The sequence below is a fragment of the Balaenoptera borealis genome (genome assembly GCF_965194805.1).
Source record: "Balaenoptera borealis genome assembly, chromosome: 5".
Lineage (NCBI taxonomy): Eukaryota > Metazoa > Chordata > Mammalia > Artiodactyla > Balaenopteridae > Balaenoptera > Balaenoptera borealis.
In genome coordinates, this window is record NC_138862.1 from 108,951,017 (window position 1) to 108,974,494 (window position 23,478).

Here is a 23,478-nt window from a genome sequence, read left to right on the forward strand (position 1 = left end):
TCCCTTGTATATTTTTTATACTAGCAGTGTCCTTTAAATTTTAATTTTCTAAGCTAATATTATATTCTTCTTAGCGTAAATATTATTTAAAAAATTTTAACAAATAAAATAATATTAATATGACCTCCCACCCAAAAATGAATTTGAATAAAATTTATTTATGTATACATAATTTTAAATACACAAAATTGTTTGATTCTCTAGTGTAACAATATGCAGCTTAGTACATTTTGATAATCTCCATTAAATTAGTAATCTAAAGTAGTAACTTAAGGATACAAGACTTTATATGCTAAGCATACAAAGTTTTTTCTTTCTAGAATCATGTATTTTAGGCTAGAAAGAGCCTTAGAAAACATCTAGTTCATACTCCTTACTTTAAATAGGACCAAACCGAATCCTCTACAGGGCTTAGAGTCAGTTCACTCAATCCTAACCCAGTGCTTTTCCAGCACTCTGCTACCTTTCCAAACAAAAACAAAAACAAAAACTACTAAGGAAAAGTAATTTTTTTCCTGGACAGTAATATTCATATGTGCTCACTTAAAAAACGATATCTATCCAGATCATGGAGAGAAGTCAGTAATGATTTCTACTGTAAACTCAAGCTTTCAGCATCCGGTTCTTACCATTCACTCAGTGGGCACAAAGGACTTTAAAAATAAACTGAATCCCTCTCACCTTTAAAAAAAATAATTGGGATAGCTTTCCCAAACAATATATCAATGCACTTTTCTTTCAATTTCATAACAATTCAATAAAAACGTACTCAGTATTTGCAAGGAGGACAAAGCTGAATATTCAGTCAAAAGACAGAGTCAACAAATAAATTATAGTATATGATAAATACCAAGATTGAAGATTGCAATAAATGTCACACAGAGTTATGCTAAAATTTCAATTAAAAAAATACTAGTCTATAATAAACCTGAAACACATATAAAGATGTCACATGTTCCTTTTCTAATCTAATTATCTTTACTTATTTGTTTTTTGCAAATATCAAATAGGATTTTTTAAAATAAAGTAACCCATTCCTTCCTCTATTGATAATTAGAAATTTCATCATAAGCCCATTCTTTCATATACTATAATCAAGGTAATCAAAAGTGGAACTAAAACTAAATCTGCACTGACTCCTTAAAATGAAAATTTTATAGTCCTCAAACTTCCCCTATGAATACATTAAATAAAATGGTAATAGTATTAACTTCCAATATTTTGATATTTCTAGCAAAAACCAGATTTATGTGTGTAGATATGCACACTGTATCCAGCACTGAACAAATAAAAAGCGCAAGTTGTAAAATATCATACATAGTACAAGTCTATTTTATAAAAAAACAAAAAGCTAAGTATAATTATATATGCATATGTACATCTGGGAATAGAGCAAGGTACAGTAAGAAGGGTACTAAACTTTTAATACTGGATTGGTGGCAGATAGAAGATATATTCATTTTTTTTCTTTATATACCTATCAGTTTTTGACCCATTATAATAAACATGTATTACTTTATAACTTTTAAAAGTATGTAATAATTTTTTTAAAGGGGAGAGGATGTGAGCAGATAAAGGACAAAAATTTTCTCACAGCTTACTGTGAGTATATTAGAATTGAGATACTGTTTTTAGCAATCTGAAGTTACTTACGTAACTGAAACTGATAAGATTTTTTTCTTTCTCTGTAAAATAAATGATACATTTGTAGAAAGTCTATGCTTCTACAAATTTTCACACACTATTTCAACAGCCTATGAATAGGGAGAAAAATGAAAGAAGTGAAACAGAGAGGTTGTGTGCATTGCTGGCGGTCACACCGTAAAATCATGTTCTCCCAGCTCCTCATGCTATGCTCTTCCTAAAATAAACAGACTATGTATGTTAAAGTTAAATACAGATGCTATGAATCTGTGAAAAATGGTAATGAGTGTGGCCAAAGATACCACTGTGGCAAAGGCATTCTCCATCTTAACTCCTAATGCTTTGATGGGAGAAATAAAAAGCAACCCTGTTACCTCTGCTGCTAGTTCTCTCTCTGCAGTTACAGACCTTAGATCCTGAGAAAAGCATGAAATAACTACCAGGTACCTTGTGGGGTCCTCTGCAATGAAGCAAAACCTATGGTGTCCTGAACTAGAATATAAAAAATATCCGAATACAATATTCCGTTACTCTCATGGTTTCAAGAAGGCCTGACTTTCAGACTCTTGAATAATGGGAACTGGGGGTTATTTAATGCACTTAGAATATTTGGTTTTACTTTATAAAGCTTTAATAAGCACATGTGCATAAAAGTCAGAAAATAAATTTTATCTAGGTTAAACATAAATCTGAGACTATTAGTAATATCATGAAAATTACATGACATATTGTCATTTTTTTATTTTTAAAGCTAACTGGCCACCATTTTCTACCAAGACCACCATGTCTTAAAAAGCAACAACAACCGACAGATCTTTCTTTGGAAGAGAGGGAAGGGAGAAAGGGTAGAAAAAGGGCCCAAGTTCCTGCTGTTTGATTGACTAGATAATATTTATTAATCATTTAGTGCAGAAGCAAATTTTAATAAACTTGTAACTGATCAAAATGTTTCAGAGAAATGGATCACTGACAAGGTACTGTTTCTGACTGAAATGTGAGCTGGTTCCCAGATTTAGGACTTGTAAACTGCCTAAGAAATCAAGGCAGTAACACGATATTCACATTTAATCCACATTAAAGGTATTTTAATTTGCATACATTCATAGGACACACTTGTTTGTTAAAAGGAAAGAGAGAAAAATTTATAGAATTGATCTTCCAGAAAGAAGAAGAACTTCATGCTGTTTTATCTCACGATCACAGTTTAAGGAAAGTGTTTGTTTTAATATGCACATTTACCCTAAACCTCAAATATATATCAGCTTACGTAAAAAAAAAAAAAAAAAAAAAAAATTAAAATGCTGGGAGGAGAGGCATCTATTACGTTGAAGTCCCTAAATAGTATATGAGATAATAAATAGTTTTCATCAGTGTTTAATAAATATATACAGTGTATGAGTAACATCAGTGTATTGTGAGATAACTATGTTCTCAAACTCATTTAGACAAATGTCAAAAATATTTTTTTGGAACAGTGGTGAAACATTAAAATAAGACAGGTATTTTAAAACATAACAGACAAAGGATGAGTGACTTTAGAATAGGGTTCATAACCTCTGTTTGAGAATAGGGTTCAAAACCTCTGCACGCATCCTCAAAAGTATGACAATAATACATAAACTGTATTTACGCTTGCATTAAATAAAATCTTTAGTCTGTGAACTGAAATACAGCCGTTTTATTTGCAAGTTCTACACAAAATAGCCTAAAACAGAGAGAAAAGGGCTTTTATTAGAATGTAGTATTATTTATCAGCACGTAATAGCAAGAGCCCGCCTACATTTCTGGCAAGCAGCGACTGTATTCTACAAACCACTGATGGGCTAAACAAGCTATTAATGACAGTTGCTTTTCAACATTTAAAATGGTCAGACTGTGTTGCCTGACCACAAGGACAAGTAGGTCATCACTCTCAAATGTTATACAATATAAGAAACATAAATGAGACCTCTGTGGGGAGAAAAAACCCACAGGTATGGCTCCAGAGTTCTTTGGCTATTCAACTATTAATAGAAAGCAAATCCCACTTAAAGTTGTAAATACTTGTAACCCATTTTACTAAAAGATTTATCATCACTTGTTTAACTTTCCACCTACAGCTGAACAAGGTATTATTAGTCCTATTGTCCAGCTCCAGCCCTAAAATATACAACTTAATATCCAGAACCCAAATAAAGAAAAAAAAAAAAATAGCCCTTTGCTACTCTTACAGAGTAAGATGATGAAATTTTTCACCCTGTATAAACCTGTGGAGTGTCTGTCTCTCTGGGTTTATGAATGCCCAACTAATCATTCATAGGTTGCAGAATCCTACTCAATGAGTATATGGGGGAACATCTAGATTTTTCATCAGATTCAGAGGGCCTTGTTCATTGGACACATGTCTTTCAAGTCAATGCCTTTCAATGTACTTTTCTTTCCGGTGGTCACTGCATCAGTGGCATTTGCCTCACTTGGGAGCTTGCTAAATGTAGAATCTCAAGTCCCACCCCAGACCCATAGTTTAAACAATATCCCCAGGAGAGTCATATGCACATTAAAGATGGTGAAGCACTGACCTAGAACATGTCCCCCTACCCAAACCCACCTCCAGTTATTTGACTTTTCAGAAAAGAGAACAAGGGAAGTTTAGAAATATCATACTGATCAGGATAATTCACTTCATTCCCTGCTAAAGGGCATGGCATAGCAGTCCTTTCAAGCCAGAAACAACCCACAAAACTATTTTGACCTAAAAAAAGTGACAACTTTTCATATAGCTCAACCTAATATATTCAGATCTCAATCCCTCTCCCAAGAGGAAAGGATAGCATTATTTTTATAGATTGCTAATAAAACAATCATAGCCATATTGTAATCAAATGGCAAGGTTCTATCTCCTGTACACTTTCATAATTGTAACAATAAAAATGCATGTTAATGTCACCTACTTGACTGTATTAAAAACACTCTAAAATGTAAATCTTTTAACCCCCTATTACATAGTTCAATAAGGGTTACTACTCACTATATTATCCAGAATTTAAAAACATAGGATGGTAGAAAAATATGGAGTCAGCTACCTTTGATATACAGAGAACTTAAGAGTCAATTTTCCGCACCCTAGGACATCTTTAATAAAAAAAAGTCAGGAGCAACATCACCATCTAATAACCACCCACCTCCACTCCTTCAACCCTGCTGTGTTAACAGACATACACTGGAGTCACATCAGAAGGTCTTTAATTTGTATATGATTCTTCATCAAGTAAAAAATACTATTTCCTTAAGTTCATTATAAAATCTAAGCACAACATTATAAGCAATGTTTCCACTCATTTTCTCTAAGCTTAAATAGATATGGACACTGAACTCTGAGATGTTTTGTATTCAATTCTGCTGACCATTCAGCAGGACCCCTGTAGGAGGACTCCTGAGGATTCAAGGTCTATTCAACATCGATTTCTGACATTTTTCATTATGAATTTCTCATTTGAGGCAAAATTTTTCAAAGACACCCCACCCTGTGCCACCCCTGATAATGGCTGTAAGTTTAATACATAACTGGAAGTACAAACAAAAATCATCCACAGAAAAACAAAGTGCAACACTAAAATGCCAAAATAGTGAACACAGGCCTAGGATTTGGTGTTACCATAGCACCAGCTAGAGGGAAGGGGCTTGAAAAGGAGTGGGACCAGAAGAGGCAGCCTCAGGAAGCTGCTTCTGGGAGAAAATCAGGTAAACAGAATACATGTCAGTGACAAGAAAGAAGAAAGTAGTAAGAAACAAACTGCTGAAGAGAAACAAGACATGCCAACCCCTTCCTCCCTGCCACCCCCATCATCATCTGTTAGAGAAATTACGCTTCGATGTACTGCAGAAGACGGCACCTTTAAACTAGGAACCCTGTCTACAAAATGTCTAGGATTTCTAAAATGGAAGGAAGGAAGGAAGGGAGGGAGAGAGGGACGGAGGGAAGGAAGGAAAAGAAAGAAATCAAATCACCCCCATATAAAGCTACTATAAGAAGTAACTAGAAAATGCAAATTAAAACATTTCAGTAGATGAAAATTCTTCCCCTAAAACCAACTACAAAGCACAAGACTCATTTGGACAAATAACAAAAAGAAAACCTAGAATCAGACATTCAAAAAATAAAAACAGAAATGGAAGGAAAATATTTCAGATATGGAAAATACATTATAAGGTGCACAAAGAAGAATAAATTTGAATGAAAATTTAATAAGAAACACTGAATAAAAGCAGGAAAACAATTCAGAGAATAAAGACAAAGTAAAATAGTAAAGAGAGAGAGAAAGGGACCGAAATAGAAGACAAGCAAAGAAAGATTATATATTGGAGTCACTAAAGAAGAAAATAAAACAATGGAACAGACTAATATTTAATTCTATAATCCATGAAAATTATTTCTGGAAATGAGAAAACTTAAGTCTACATATGAAATTGCCCAGAAAAATTAGCCAGAAACAATCAACTTTGAGAATTATCCTAGTAAAAGCAAGATCAATGAAAAAATGGCAATGTCTCAAGGCAAAAAAATCTAATTATTTATAAGGGTAAAAAAATAAGGCTGGTACCAGAGATATCAAGAGCAGAATAATATCTCAAGAAAGTCAAGAAAAAACTGTAAGCGAAGGATTTTATGTCCAGTCAAGCTGTCATTCAAGTGGCAAGACTCCAGAAAAACAGCTTGGAATGTACAAGATTTTGGAGAATAATGTACATAGGAGCCTTTCCTGAGGAATATACTAGTGGAAGAGTTTTATACAAACAGGAGATAAATGGGGAAATATAAGCAAACAAACTGATGGCAAATATTTAATATATTCAATTTTAAAGGTGATTCTAAAACAACGTAACAGCGTGGGTAGAAGAACAGTACGCAAACATTTTATATTCTAACAAAGTAGCAAAAAACACAGCAAGAAGAAATGGGAGGAAAAGGAAGAAAGGGAAAATACAACAGGAGCATTGTCTATAATGAAGGTAACAGGTGGGAGTCAAAGGATGTCATCTATAAGGTTAAATAGGAACAAGGGGGATTAAAACCATTATAAAAGGTATAAATACAAAGGTAACCACTAGAACAAAAATGCAAACCTTCCTAAGTTTCATCATCATAATTACAATAGCTCTTCAGAGACAATTCTCCATAACATTCTGTACATCTTACATCAGCCATCAGCCTTTGTTCAGAACTATCTTTTCAAAGATGTTTGGTACAGCAAACAGTCTTTGGTATAGCAAAGATGTTTAGTATAGCAAACAGTGTAGCAAACAGCAAGATAGAGACAGAATCTCCCCCTGGGCCAGAAGGCATGTTTGTTACCTAACTAGGATAATAAAGGTAATGTCTTTCTCTTGGGCAAAGTTTGGGCAGATTTTCTAACAGCTCCCTAAAGAACTCCTAAATCTGGAGCCCCTCAGCTATGACACAAACCCACTGGGTATGCAGCATCACCCCATGGGACTTGGGGGTCAAGGGGAACCTATACAACCATGAAGTACATGCTACTTTTTGTGCTGTTAGTAAGAAAATGCTTTGTCTCTGACCCAGGGAATCTTGTGTCTTCTGTCAGCATCTATAAAAGTGTAGCAGGCATGCAAGTTGGGCTAAAATCTCAAACCCTTAATAAAGGAGACACAGCTAAATAGAGAAAGAAACATAGTAAATATAATGATACACAGTAATTATGGAGTGATTTACAGGATATACTGATAAGTGAAAACAGCAAAATACAAAAAAGTATACACAACATGCTTTAAAAAAAATTATTTATTTGTTTATTTTTTGGCTGTGCTGCACGGCTTGCAGAATCTTAGTTCCCCAACCAGGGTTCAAACCCGGGCCCCTGGCAGTGGAAGCACAGAGTCCTAACCACTGTACCTCCAGGGAATTCCTTACAATATGCTTTTTATAAGAAACAGGAAATAGGAATACATACACATATGCATATACATATATATACACATAATCTTACAAAAAGCACAGGAAGGATAAACAAGAAGTTAATAAAATATGCTACCTGCAAGGAATAGAGAATAGCTAGAAAGGAAGGGAGTGACACCTCTCTGACGATACTATTGTGTATCATATTTTGACTTCTGGAAGTATGTTAACATTATAGATATTCAAACATAATTAAATCTACAAGAATGGGAACAAAGGCACCTAAAATTGAATGCAAACGGAAACAAATGAACGCCACTATATTTCAAAGGAATAAACTACACTCAAGGGGAAAAAGAACTACAAATAAATCTTGAAATCTTTTATTTAAGTTTATTTTCAAAATATATAGTTGTACTGGAATTATTTTATGTATATTATATGATTGAGCAAATGGGTAAATGTATTAGTGTTGTTAGGAGTCCAGGTTCTCACTTTACATAAAGGGAAATACAAATATGAAATGGGGGAGGACAAGGAAGAATTCTGTGGTATGGATTGAAATTGGAGGTATCAGTATGATTCACACGTTCTTAAAAATATTTTTCTACTTACCTACCTACCTCTATTTAACTATCTAATCTAGCACTGAAAGGTCCTAGAAGTAATGAAATCCCAGAGACAATGAGCATATCACATGTCCAGACCTTGATTCCTAAAATACCATTTTCCTCTAAAATGGAATAGGGTAATTTGAAGAAATGGCTGAGTCTGGGAGTGGGACAGGGAAGGTATAAGATAAGCCTGAAACACCTTGTTGTGTCAGAAAATGAGGACGTGCTTAAAAAAAAAAAAAAAAAATGGGAGTATGTTGAAAGGACCCAGAAACCATCTTTAAAGAAGATTCTCTGAACAAATCTGTGACAACCTGAGTGTCAAAATAAATAAGAAAAGTAACTGATAATAACCTAGTCATGAGTCTTTGCTCACAATAAGTAAATAAAATAAGAAAGAAGGATGGGCTTTTCCTTATAATGGAATGCTGGCTGCTAAATATAGGGGGAGTGGTAGAGCTGGAAAAATCTCAATTTTGCAATCATTAGGCAAGAATCATAAATGGATGTCGGGGCACCAACCTTCAAAAGTTCTGTCTAGAATTTTAAACAGACATAGACTTTATGGGTAGTACACAAGTTTGTGAGAAGAAAAATAAAATGGTATTGGGGAGTAAACTGTAAGAAATTTAAGCTAAGAATGACATGCTGGACAGTTCCCAGGAAAAGTTGGCAACATAGAAAAGAATGACAGAATAAAGACTGAATCAAGGGCTTGAGAGATTGTGACAAATAAATGAATCGGCCCTTGAAGAGGTTCCAGGGAAACAGAGTCCACCTATCTTATTCTTTTCTCCATACACCCACACTTGTTCCAGATAACTATATATACCAAGAAGAGCCCATAAACAGAGTACAAAGACTGTGCAACCATATATGTGTTCTGGTGACAAATACACTGCATGCCATTTTTCTTAACTCATTTAAATTTGTACTGGCTTTTACCCTCTCTTAGAACAATGCTAATTTTCTATGATAATCCAGATAAATTTGAAAAGACAAGAAGGGTACATAAAGAAGAAATTAACTCCAAATGTGTGGGATGTTTTTCTCATTTTAATGTTACACTATATATTTTTAAAAATCAATCTATTAGAATCTATACTTTAATTGTATTTGGTATACAGCCAATTCAAAGAAGGGGTACGTGTGCTAGAAGACAAAGGTTATAAGTATCTGTTCAGCTGGAAAGTGGAGAGACCAAACCTAAGGAGCCCACAGTTGCTAGACAGACAGGTTTCTTTGTGCTCAACCAATGAATTCTTAAGTTCACTTCCTTCTTAGGCAGTTACAAAGAACATCATTGACTTTACTGAATATTATTAGTGTACAAAGCAATATATATGTGTATATATGTGATAATATGTATACATGTATTCATATTATTAACAGTTCAGTCAGTGGGTCAATTTTACAATGTCAAGTTACAGAATTTGAATGACTTAAGTAAAATGTATTAAAATCATCTACTTCCACTACCTGTTGTACTAATCATGGCTCTCTCATCCCTAAAATGCATTATCTTTGAAATACATTTGATGTATATGACCCAGATAAAATGAAATATAACTCAGAGTCAAAAATGGAAAAGGTTTCTAAATACTTTTAGCTGAAGAATTCTTTGTTCAGAGGAAATCTTATTTTAAAAGTTTAAAAGTATACAAAATAACTAAAAGTGGGAACTATTCTGGCTAAAGTGGGCAGTGGAAGTCTGGAGTGCCACCTGTTTTGGGGAGACTTCCTGGCAGCCCAAGGCAGTTAGAAAACCACTGCTGCATAAGATTATAAGTAGAGTATAAATGCATGAAATTGTCACTGAATGTAAGTTCATACTAGTGAGTATTAAAAAAATATGGAATTTAAACAAAAAAAAAGAATCTAACTCATCTACTGATGAATATGAACCAAGTAAATATACAGTTTTTTTATTAAATAGTAATTTACAAGAGAAGTATAAAAGACAGCTCATTTTGGAACTATGTTAGCTGTACTTCCTTGTTATAAGCTGCCAATTGATACTGGCATTAGATATCTTAGATTAATATTTTTATTCTGATGTCCATATGTATGTCCTAAATATCATGTGCCACTATGAAGTGATAAACAGGGATTCAAGAAATAATTTTTAATAATGAGAATAACAATATTATTTAATTACTTCTAATCTGGACAAATATATATACTTCAATTTTTCTAACTAGTTTATTATATTCTGCTTTTAATAATTAATCTATAATTTTTAGGATGATTTTATCATTTTTAAAAAGTCTAGGTTTCCTCAGTTTCCTTTAGCTATTGAAAGAAAAACCAAAAATCCTTTCTAACTCTAAAACTACTATAAATAAAAATGAAGCTGCCTCTTGCTACTGTTTGCTTTGTGGGAGCAGAACAAAAGCACATTAATAGTTAACAAAGCTACAATATGATATACGAATGAAGTCTTGCATTAAAAAAGTACTTAGATTGTATTTACAAAAGAATCTCTATCATTAATTATTCAACATTTGGATTTGACCAGAAACCAGAGCATGACTTTATAATGCTCTGTTTAAATGAACTACTTAATGTTGTAATGAACACTCAATGTGGTGAGCTCAATGAATTTTGGACCTGGTATAATACAACAGTTTTTCCAATTTTCTGATCAATTGACAGATTTTAATGTTAACTCAGTTGGAATTTTACTTGCTTTAAAAATGTTTACTTAAACAAAAAATTTTGCATCTCAATTATTTTATATTCTAAAACTGACTGTAGTTTAAACCAATGCATTATTCATAAAGCAAAGACATCAGGAAAAACAAAGCTGTGCACTTCTTTCAAAGCAGTTAAATTGCTAAAACATACCATATTTATGCATGCAATATTTGATTGTGTTTTTCTTAAAACACAAGCTTGTTTTTGTCAGATCAAGATTTGCCAAAAATTCTACACCAAACACTTTTCTTTATAATTAAAGCAATCATCAATCCAAGGATTGTCATCCATTTTATTTCATCTCTACATCAGAAAAAAGTAATTTAAAAAAAATTTTAATTCCCTTGAAATGATAAGATAAATGAAAATGTAAGTGCCTTCACGTAATAACAGTAAGCTGACCCTTTGGGAAATGGTTGACTTTCTCAATACAAGGTATTCAAAGCTCATTCAAAAGTGTTCATTTAGAATGCAGATATCAAAGATGATGCAAATGTTCAAGAGAAAATTAGAACTTACCAGATGTTCTAATCCAGCTTTGATGTTTCCAGATTCCCTAAAATAGAAGAATAAAAGTTTAAAATAGTTGTTAAACACTTGTCTGCTATAACTTATGTTTACCTCAAAAATATTTTATAAACCCTTATAATTTTTTCATATATCTTTCCTAATGTTCATAATAACATTGTTTTTAAGGACAAAACAATTTCCTTACGGAACAGATAATTTATTTATATCTAATAGTAGTACTACCGCTAAAATTGATATTCGTCTAGTAGAAAGAATGTTTCAGACTTTTCAAAGTCAGTGGAGAACAAAAAAGAAATCAAATATGTTATTTACTATTTGCACACTGTCTTTATTTTACATTAGCTTTTTCATTAGAGTTTATGTGTTTTCAATGTTTATTATGAAAATGTTCAAACATACAGATTCTATCCCCCATCTGGAGTCTACAATTGACATTTTACTACATTTGCTTTATCAAATATCCATCCATCAATAGGTGCATTTTTATATAAAAAATAGCCACAAAAAGAATGTTTGTGAGTACATAGTTAAATAAATCAATCTTAAATTTTTTCCTACCATTAATTTTATCAACTTAGTGCCCACTACAAATCAGAACCTAAGACTATTGTAATATTTAAAAGCAAAAAAACCACCAATGGAAACACAAACATCAAATACCACAATATATTTTAAGTATTTATTTTCTTGCTTTTCACTTTAAAAAAGAGTGCTGATGAAACTAAAAATACAAATAACTGTGCAAGTAGCAAAGATAATTTAAATACACATTTGGTGAAATATGGCAATAGTGAGATATTTTTCCTGATTTTGGTCAATGCTAATTTATCAGTGACAAATGGACTTTGACTTTTCTCACTCCAACAAGCAGTATTTGAATTCCATCATTAACATCACGCCTTATTTGTTTTAACATAAAATTATACTTCTACCACATTGCAGAAAATAATTATGAAACATCCAACAACAGTACTGCATTCATGATGTTTAATCTTTTCCCCATACCTCTTTCTTTCTCTGAAGGGGCCCCAATTTTATTTCTTTTCTCTTTATTTTGTCTCCATTTTTTTTTTTTTTTTTTTTTGCCAAAACTCTACTTACTTCTGTTTCCTTTGTCTTGCTATACAATCTTTTCAAATTTCCCTATCTTTTTCCCTTTGGCTCTACTGCTTGAAAACTATACTCATGGCTTCCAACCTTTGCTCTCACTGCCCAGTCTGGCATCCTGGGAATAAATTCCACTGTCTACTGATTAGTACTCATCTTTAGCCATTCTCTCTTCTGCTTTCTGCTTCTGGCAATGCTATATATTCAACATTTAAAAATTTAAGGATTTCTGAAACTTATTCTCTGGATGCAGTCCTAATGAAAAATGACAGAAATAAATTGTAACAAGGTGTCAGAGAAGGCCAATAGCTACATAAATAATTATTTTTACCTTTATTATTATAAAATTAATGTATTTGTTGGAGCTAGAAGTCAGATGAATCTTTAAGTTTTCACAAGGAAATTCTCATATAACCATTTGTGCAATTTAAAATTTAAACAAAAAGAATAATACATATAGTGAGACATCTGACAGTGTAATATGTATGTATGTATATGTATACAGTCTACAATAAAATTAAATCTTCTTCCTATCAGTGACTCCCAGTTCTCAAGCACTGATATTAGTTATTTGTTTGTCCTTCCAAAGATAGTCTATGCATGTGTGTGCATGCTTCTGTGTGTGTGTGTGTGTGTGTGTGTTTCTCTTCTTCTTCTTTTTTTTAACCCAAACAGAAGCATACTATACACACTGTTTTGTACCTGAACTTGGCAATCTATCTTGGAGCCAAGTATATTTATACTATATAATACACATCTATTTAATTTTTCCCCCATGGCTACATTGTCACATCATGGTTCTTATTAGAAAATAATGCTGCAATATAAAAGAACAAAAATGTTCAGATTCAAAGTACAAGTCCATAATTCATTATCTAAAACCACTGGGGTTAGACATGCTTCATTAGAGTATTTTGGATTTTACGAAAGGTAATAAGGTACATATAGTGTATGTCATAAAACACTGACAGCAAGGCTTGAAGAAGCATCTCATCATCATACATATTAATAATTCTGAAAGAAACATATGAATGTCCACACAAAGTGGGATAAACAAAGACTATAAACAGCCTCATCTCAGGGTAGGTTTTGTTGTCAACTGACTTCGTCACAAACTTAGGGAAAATTTCCCAGTTTTCTGAGTTATTTGCATTTTGGAGTCAAGGATAAGAAAAAGAAAGAAAGGAAGGAAGGAAGGAAGAAAGGGAGGAAGGGAGGGAGGGAGGGAGGGAGGAAGGGGGGAGAACAGGGTGGGGGAGAAAGCGGGAGAGGGAGAAAGGGAGGGAGGAAGGAAAGGTTGGCTAGGTATTGCTTTGTTATGTTTCCAAGTGATTCTTTAAATTAAATAATTCTAGGATATATGCATTTTGAATGGCATGCCTGAAAGAAAACTAGGCATCATCCGTGACACATGCCCCTTTCCTTCGCTACCAAACGTAAACAAATGTAATCAACCACAAGGTCTTGGCTATCCAACGTCCTTAATTATCACTTAGATTTAACCACTTCCTTCTGTCTTCACAGCTATGTCTTATTTTAGGCCATTATCTTTTCTCTCCCTGATGACTGCAAAGCTTCTTAATGGGTCTCGGTGACCCCTGCCTTGCCCCATGTCAATTCATTCTTCATAATACATTAAGATCTTTGTAAAATGTAAGCTTGATCATGTCAATTCCCTTCTTAAAATTCACAATATACTACTACACTCCAGTTTACTAATTCCCTCTGTTATTTTGCCAAAGCTATTATCACATGGAAAGTGGCAGCAACAGCCATAACAAACAACTAACCTTGCTTTAATCATCACTGAACCACTCACTCTTTCTACCTGAGATGTTCCTTTTGTCCCAGACTCCTCTAATCCTCCTCATCTATCTAAAATATAAAAACATTCTTCAGAACTCAACCTAAACAAAACCTCCACTGGGGAAACCTCTTTTCCTCACAAATGAGGTACTGAACTCTTCCCATGTGTTCACATCACGAAGTTCTCACACTTTATTATAAATACGTATTTACTTTCCCATTGACAACAACTAAAATGAAAACTCCTTGAGGACATGAATTACATCTTTCTAATTTTTATATCCCAGCATCTAATGGAGTGCCTGAATCAGAGTATGTATTCAACTAATAAGAGTCTGACATCTAACCATCATTAAGACAAGCTTAGATAGTCAGTAGCAACTATCCCAGGTCTCTGGGTGGTCCTACCCAGCTCCAAACCACTCAAAGAAGGCAACTGCAACAGTGAGTCGCTGTTTGGAAGAATAGTTTTGGGAGCTGTGTGTATGTGTGTGGTGGGTGGTAGGTGGTTGTTTCGCTTTGTTTTGTTTTGGGTTGTTTTTGATAAAGTAGGAGGACACAATGGAAAAGTGGTTGACTGAGGCCAGAGTAGAACAATTAACCTGGAGGAGCACAAGCCAGAGCCTAGACTTTCACCCTTCTCCTTAGATTAAAATTAATAGCCAAGGCAGCTGAATGTTGCAAGAAAATAAAAGAAACCCACAAGGAAGATTTTAAGATCTTTGAGGTGTGTAGGCACAGGAACAGAAAAACAACAAAGAAAGCGACCTCATCCAGAGAAAATAGATCGAGCAAGAATATAATATCATATTCAAAGGGAAGATTTTTAGAAATTAAATATGAAAAACAGTTATGAAAAAGAATCAACATGAGATAATGAGTATTAGAAATACAATAGTTAGAAACTCAGAGGATGAATTGAAAGCACAATAGCTACAGACCAAGAATATATTAGTGAGCTGGAACACGGGGTAGAAGAGCTCTCCCAGAAGGCATAGGAATGGTATGAAAGACAGAACAAACAAGAGATAAAATTAAGAACAGGAGTAGAAGTATGAACATCTATATAATAAGAATCCTAGAAGGAATGCAAAGACAAAATAAAAAAGAAGAAGTATTTGAAGAAATAATGACAAAAATTTCCTAGATATAGAAATATTCAAATCTTAGATTGAAAGGGTACATACAGCAGTGAACAGGACAGCTAAAGAAAAATCCACAGCAAAGCATAATATAAGGATAATTAAGACTGTAATATTATAGATCAAGAGAAAAGACTAAAAGTTTCCAGAAAGAAAAAGCATACCCCTCCATAAAGGAAGACTAGCAGTGACATCAGACTTCTTAACACTAATGCTAGACAATGGCATATTAACTTCTAAGAGAAAGTGTTTAAAAAGGAAAAAGAACTGTAAACCTAGAATTTATATTTAGCGAATAAACTGTTATTTACATTAAAGGAAAAATAAAGCAATTTTCAGCATACATAGTCTCAGGAAATTCAAAAGTTCTTAGGAATGTAATGCAATAAGAAGAGAAATAAAATCAGGAAGAAGCAAGAATATAAAGCAAGTAAAGGCTGGCATAGTACATAGTAATTATTGTAATCTTAGTAATCAGTGACTAAAAAGAAAACTAAAGAAAGGTCACCTAACAATCTAGAACTTAAATGCCAGAGAAGGGACTTCCCTGGTGGCAGAGTGGTTAAGAATCAGCCTGCCAATGCAGGGTACATGGGTTCGAACCCTGGTCAGGGAAGATCCCACGTGCCGCGGAGCAACTAAGCCCGTGTGTCACAACTACTGAGCCTGTGCTCTAGACCCCGCGCGCCAGAGCTACTGAAGCCCACGCACCTAGAGCCTGTGCTCCGCAACAAGAGAAGCCACTGCAATGAGAAGCCCGTGCACTGCAACGAAGAGTAGCCCCCTGCTTCCCTCAACTAGAGAAAGCCCGCATGCAGCAGCGAAGATCCAATGCAACCAAAAATAAATAAATTAAAAAAAAAATGCCAGAGAAGATTCTTAGATTGGGCATGAAACAAATCTAGCAATGTGTGATTTACAAGAGACAAAAAACAAAAAGGATCCAGAAAGATTTCCAAAAAAGAGATAGTAAAAGATATAACCAGGCAAACATGAATCAAAAGAAAGTTGGGGTAGTGACTTTAATGACAAGATATATTTAAGCCACTTCCCCCTTCATATATATATATTTTGATATGTATATATTTTGCTATATACATACATTAAAAAAGGCCATTCTCTTCTAGTAAAAGATACAATAGATCAAGAAATTTTCATTTATATCCCGAAGGTTTGCATGTTTGTAAAGCTTAATATGTATCATAGATTGGGACACCAAAGTTTCAACAAGTTCTTCATGAAAATCAGTTTTCTTTATTTAGTCTTACTTTGGGCAGAAAGACAAGGAAGAGTTGCCATCTCAAAACAACGCAGATAAAGCATCATGAGTACATAAATACTACATTAGACAGCATGATGTATAATCCTGGTTCTAGAAGCAAAATTGTTGAATGAGCTTGGGTAATAATCCAAATTCTCTGAAGCTCAAATTGTTCACCTATGATGTGAAGATTTTTTAACACTTGTTTTACCTAACACATAGGGTTGCTGTGAAAAAATAAGCAAGATAATGTATATGAAAGTACACTATAAATTGTAATGTGCTATAGAAATCTGTTATTATGATAGGTATTTAAATACAAAAGTCTTAAGAGTGGTTCCAAAACTCTTAATGAATTTTTTTAAAATAGAGAGGCAAGATTCAAGACATTGATAGAAGGATCTTGCAACAAATGGTATAAAGCCTGTCCTCTTTAGTGGTCTGTCTCTTGGGTTGTCCCTGTCATGACTTCATCAATATTTGTGCAACTCCTTTTGCTCTGTGCTGAAAGCAGACTTAATTCAATTATAGGTCTCAAAACTGATAAAATGGTCCTGAAGTGGAAAATGGGAAGAGATTATTGGCAAATGAATAAAGATTTGTATCGAACTAACACACAGGAGTACAGCAGGTCTTTTTTTAATCATTCCCTGTCTTAAATCTTCTGGGAACCATGAGTTTCCCTTCCCCTCATGCAGCACATCGATTTCTGAATTAGACTGCAATATTAAATAATTAATATACTTGCCATGATTGATGTTTTGCATTAGTTGAATATTAGGTTATCAATCAAAATCCACTTGGTTTAATGTAATAATATTGAAAAAGTGTCACGGGCTGTTCATCCAATTTGTAGTTGAGGCAGCACAGATAGTAATGTTGGCATAACACGAGGCTTTAAAGCAGGAAATTCAGTGGCTCAACATGTATGAGGCAGACATTTTGAAACTAACTGGGAGAAGACTGAGGTTGTCCTAAATAAACCTTGTGGCACCTGTCAGTGTCAACGTTAGTTCTCCTTCCAGTAAGAAGATGACATACATCAATCATACCATGGCAGGCAAGAAAAAAAATTAAAATAAAGCTACTGATTTACCTTTGTGGCAAACAGATTTCATCATTTTGCCGAAGGAAGCATGCTCTAAATCTGGAAATTGTTGCTATTAAAAAGCTTATATAATCTTAAGAAATTTCTAAACAAATAGACTAAGATTTTTTAGATCTGATCTTACTAGGAAAGGATCAACATTTTTTTTTTTTAATATGAGAACAAATTACACCAAAGTGATCATTCAGGTTTTATAATGGTCTAACGGAATCTGGTCAAGGAGCCACAATTAATAATGATATTTATTTTGAAAAAACGGCATTCCTTTTGATGATGGCATTCTCCTTTCTCTCAATATTTTGTATCAAAATTGTCAAACTATTACCTTAGAAAAAAAATTTTAATCACTTGCTTCTCCTAGTAAAAGCAAATTTTTCTCTTCATTCCCTATTAAATCAATCTAAAATCTATTATGAATTTACTTATAACAGTAATATTTTACAACATATTAAATAAACAAAAGACATCCAAAAGAAAAGTAAGTTTTTTGGGCGGGAAGTAGAAAAGTAACAAAATAAATATAATCCAAAACTATTTCATAAAGCAAGCCAAAATACAGTGAGTATTTAGTTATAAAATAGAAACTATAATACATGTAACTAAATAAAGTAGCATTAATGTCTCATTTCACTGACCAAGAAATAAAAGATTAAATGTATTTATAACCAGTAATGTATTGATATATGTATTAACCCACATAAAATACGCACATATACAATAATTATGAAAAACAGAGTTTAACTCTTAAGTAATAAAAATTTTTACAGGTATTTTGGTTATGAACTAAGCATATTATTCACTTTTAAAAGATTAGTATGCTGTAGTTTTCTACAGCTATAAGAGATAAGATTACAGTTAATTTTGTACTCTTTCTCATAAAGCAAAAATCTATGTGAGCTGTTTTTTTTTATAATGGCAGTCAAAGTTTTTAAAAGCCTGAGTTATAAAAATATATACATCTCCTATCTCAAATTATAATTGATAAATTTTCACATGTATAAGAACTTTTTCTGTTATGTATCAAACGTTATGAATGAAAACTTTGGTAATACTATAAATCTAAGAAAAACTTGGTTCAAATTCCAACTCTTCTACTTAATTAAATAACTTTGTCAGGATATATACTTTCTCTAATTTGCCATTCTTAAATTCAAATCAAGGATTAAAAAGATAATCGGCATGCATATATAAGTCACTCAATAATTACTCATTCAATATGACAGACTAAATAATGGACTGTATTCTACTTTCAAAATCAAGAAACATCTTTACAGATGTTAGCTTTTTTAGCCACCTTAAAATCTGTTTCAACTGTAACACCTATAAATGAAAGTCAGTCTACTTTTCAAATAAATGCATAAAGAGCTTGGCCCAATGGCTAGCATCCAATAAAAATACCATGTATATCTTGACATAAGAACATTCTTCTATCCTGATCTCTCTGAAAGGAGGCAGAATTAAAAAGTACACTGAAAAGAAGCAAAAATAATTTCTTAATTACCTGATTTTTTTACATTTTAACTCCAGTAACAAAAACACAGACTATCACCACTAAGTTCCAAACTAGAATTCTTAGTTTTAACTTACTAGGTTTGGTTAGAATTCTCAGCATTTTTCCCCTGACTGGAAAATATCTTGCAAATTAGTGGATCTAAGTGTATATTCTTTGGTTACCACAGTTCACAATGGTAGTTTTCAGACACTTGTTTTTAACAAGTAGTTATTGATCTGACTGATTATTATTTGCAATAAATTCTGCTCTAGAACTCATAAATCATATGCACAGACAAGTACTATGGTTACTGAACTTTATGTGTACTGTTCTAAGATTCTTTAATTAGTTTTACAAATATTAGTGAGCATCCATTACATCAGGACAAGTTTAAACTGAACATATTAAACAGCTGAGGACTTATGATACACACTGAGCTTATTCCAATGGGAAGGTGAACATTAAGTTGGTATGTATCATGAGTTATTTACAGTTATTCAGGTAAAGAAGTTCTGCATGTCACAGAAAGGGCCTACATGGGAAAGAAAAGAGATTTCAATATTTTTAAAGTTATGCTCTAGACAACAGTCTCAGATGTAGAAAAACTAACAGAATTCATCACAAGTATATCTGATCTAACAGAATTGCTAAAGGAAGTGCTTCAGACCAAGGGAAATTATACTAGAAAGAGACCTGGAACATCAAAAATGAAGGAAGAGCAACAGAAATATATTTATTGAGCACCCTCATACCTAGGCTCCGTGTTAAATTCTGAGTGGATAATAAAAACAATAACAACAAAATAAACAAATATCATCAACAAAAAGTACTTTGGATGTTTAAACTGTATTGTCAAACCAAGACTAATGCATGAAATAGTTAACATCCAAGCCAGGCAGTGAAACTGCATGTGAACATGCTACTTATCTGCTATTTCCACATGCAGCACTAAGGTTCATAATCAATGACAATCTTCTTTCCCACTGAGGCCAAATGTAGCTCAAGAATCTTTCTAAACACTGTGCTCTAAGGAGTCACTGCCAGTTGTCTGCAGTTAGCAAGTGAGGTACAACCTATTCATCACCACTCCCTTCAGTCCATGTTCCTGACCTAGGTTCAAGAGAAGTTCAGAAGAAGGAGAAATTGCCATATGTGTTAGAATGGTTGGGAAATATTTAAACGAGGAGGGGTAATTTTATCTGGATCCTGAAGGACTGACTGCCTTTGAGCAGAGTTGGTAAGCAGAAAAGAAGAGGCAGGAAGAGCAAGCCCAAAGGTCCCACATGACCTGTTAGAGGTCAAGTAAGGAGAGTAGCCTGCCCAGAGTAGATGTATTAAAAGGTCATATTTCTTTTAGTCTTTAATTTTAAATAATTTTTATTAGGTAAGTTTTCTGGACTATCATGTACTGTTGTGCCTGTTGTTTAGTATGGGGCAGGGGGGATGTGGCGAAGAAAGGAAAACCTAATGGGGCAGTAGAAGCTAAGAGCTATATGTCCTGGCCAAGCAGTGCATCCTGGTGTGGTACTGCAACCACCAGAAGAAGGGACAGCTTTTCCTAGTACACACAAAGGTGCCATGTGGACTAGCAGTCCCACAAATAATAAATGCTTATTATAGAAAAATTCAAAATCACATCTGGTTCTAATGAAGAAGAAAATAAAAATCACCTGAAATCCCACCAGCCAAGATAATACCTCAACGTATTTTAGTTTTTTCCTCCCTTCGTATGTGTACACACAAACACACTTTTTTCTTACAAATATGGAATCATCGTTGATTTGTTAAGTACATAGCTTAGGTTTTTTCACTACTTAATTATATATTATAAAAACAGCTTCTCAGATGTCAATAAATATATTTACATATAATAGTTTTACTGTTTACATACTATTCTGTTCATAGATGTACAATAGGTTAACATATCCATTAGTGTTCGACATTTGAGTTGTTTGATTTCTTATTCTAAATAAAACTAGGATATAAAAAAAGAATAACTGATCATTAGATTTTAAAATCATTTATGAATTTTATGTTATGTTATGTTTTGACTTCCATTCATCCATCCTTGTTTAAGATGTTATTGAACAGATGATCAAAAAATTAGGAAGTAAACGAACAAAGTGGAGGACATTTAATCCAGAAAATGGGAAAACATCATAGAAGAGTTGTGAAGAGAAACAGTCCCAAGAGGAAGGGGGAAGGAAGTCCCAGAGTGACAGTTCTACAGCAGGCCTGGCTGAGCCTGGGACAGGAAATACAAAAAAAAAAAAAAGGCATGAGAAATGGCTACATACTCTAGGAAACAAAAACGTATACAAGGAGCCATAGTACTTGGATCATCAATGAATGATATTTATATAGTCATATTAATGTAAACACGGGTCATAATTCAATAAAAAATAATTATAAGATGGTAGAACAGGTGGGGTGGGGACTGTAAAACAACTAAAATGTCATCCAGCATTATAGGCTTTTAATAAATAATGCCTGAAATTGACAAATTGATGATATTTAGAACAATGGAGAGATTCTACCAAGAATTAAACTTGCCTGCCTCTGCGAAGTGGGATAACAGCAGTCAGAGAGACAATAGGGGATTATTGTTTAATTATACCATGTTGTGCTACTGACCTCTTAAACTGTATGTATGTGTTAATTTAATGGAAATTAAAATTAATCTTTATTCTTTAAAAAAATATAGAACCTGGCACATCAGTGGTGCTCAAAAAAATAGAAGCTGTCTATTCTCCTTAAAATTCTGAAATACATCTGAAATGTGTTCATCATTTAGCTTTAGTTCTCCCAAAAAGCAGGGTCTGAGACAAGGACTTGCAGGCAAGTGGTTTATTTGGGAGAATGACCCCACCGAGTTCAGAAGACAAGGACCTGGAAGAATGAAATAGGGAAGGAGGAACAACTAAACCAAGCATGTGTTATTAAGCTGTTATGCTTCTGTTATGCTTTGGGGAGGGAACTCAGTCTTGCTGAAGATCCTCTGAAGAACTATGTGTCTCATAATTGTCTGAAATTGCAAGAGAGAAGTATTTATCCCCCAGCTCAAGTTTGCCCCACAGAGTGTTAACTCCCTAGCACTTCAGACTGCCTTCCCATACTACAACAGGAAGCCCAGGGCAGAAGGCAGGAGATAAGTGATGAAGCTGAGTGAGGCATGGTCAGACCACACCTGCACACAGCTGTTTGCTGAAGCAATGGCCAGAAGCAGAATACAGACTGAAAGGAAGTAAGCTGGGGGACAAAAGATGACCAACATGTATGGTTAGATGAATATACATATGCAAATTCCAAGCTACCTCTTATTTACCCTCCATAGTCCCACTTTCCCCTATACTCTCCAAATCTAAAAATGCCTTTGGTGGGGAAAGGGGGAGAGGGATAAATTTGGAATTTGGGATTAATGGATACACACTACTATATATAAAATAGATAGATCAATTACTGGGGCAAGATGGCGGAAGAGTAAGACGCAGAGATCACCTTCCTTCCCACAGATACAGTAGAAATACATCTACACGTGGCACTGCTCCTACAGAACACCCACTGAACGCTGGCAGAAGACGTCAGACCTCCCAAAAGGCAAGAAAATCCCCACGTACTTGGGTAGGGTAAAAGAAAAAAGAAATAACAGAGACAAAAGAATAGGGACGGGACCTGCGCCAGTGGGAGGGAGCTGTGAAGGAGGAAAGGTTTCCAGGCACTAGGAAGCCCCTTTGTGGGCAGAGACTGCGGGTGGCAGAGGGGGGAAGCTTCGGAGCCGCGGAGGAGAGCACAGCCACAGGGGTGCGGAGGGCAAAGCGGAGAGACTCCCGCACAGAGGCTCGGCGCCAACCAGCACTCACCAGCCCGAGAGGCTTGTCTGCTCACCTGCCGGGGCGGGCGGGGGCTGGGAGCTGAGGCTCAGGCTTTGGTGCTAGCCGGGAGGGAGTCCGGGAAAAAGTCTGCAGCTGCCGAAGAGGCAAGAGACTTTTTCTTGCCTCTTTGTTTCACGGTGCGCAAGGAGAGGGGATTCAGAGCGCTGCCTAAACGAAATCCAGAGACGGGTGCGAGCCGCGGCTATCAGCGCGGATCCCACAGCAACAGGGGCGCAGAGAGAAAAACGGAGAGATTCCCGCACAGAGGCTCAGCACCGAGCAGCGCTCACCAGCCCGAGAGGCTTGTCTGC

General features: G+C 34.4%; 1 protein-coding gene across 5 annotated transcripts in view; it reads right to left on the reverse strand.

Annotated features, from left to right (window-relative positions):
* RSRC1 (arginine and serine rich coiled-coil 1) overlaps nt 1-23,478 on the reverse strand; it is a 424,641-nt gene that overhangs the window by 203,007 nt on the left and 198,156 nt on the right. For all 5 annotated transcript variants that reach the window (XM_082394460.1, XM_082394459.1, XM_082394458.1 and 2 more), the window contains one exon: nt 11,368-11,404. In XM_082394460.1, coding sequence (XP_082250586.1) covers nt 11,368-11,404 — 37 coding nt within the window. The remainder of the gene's footprint in view (nt 1-11,367; nt 11,405-23,478) is intronic.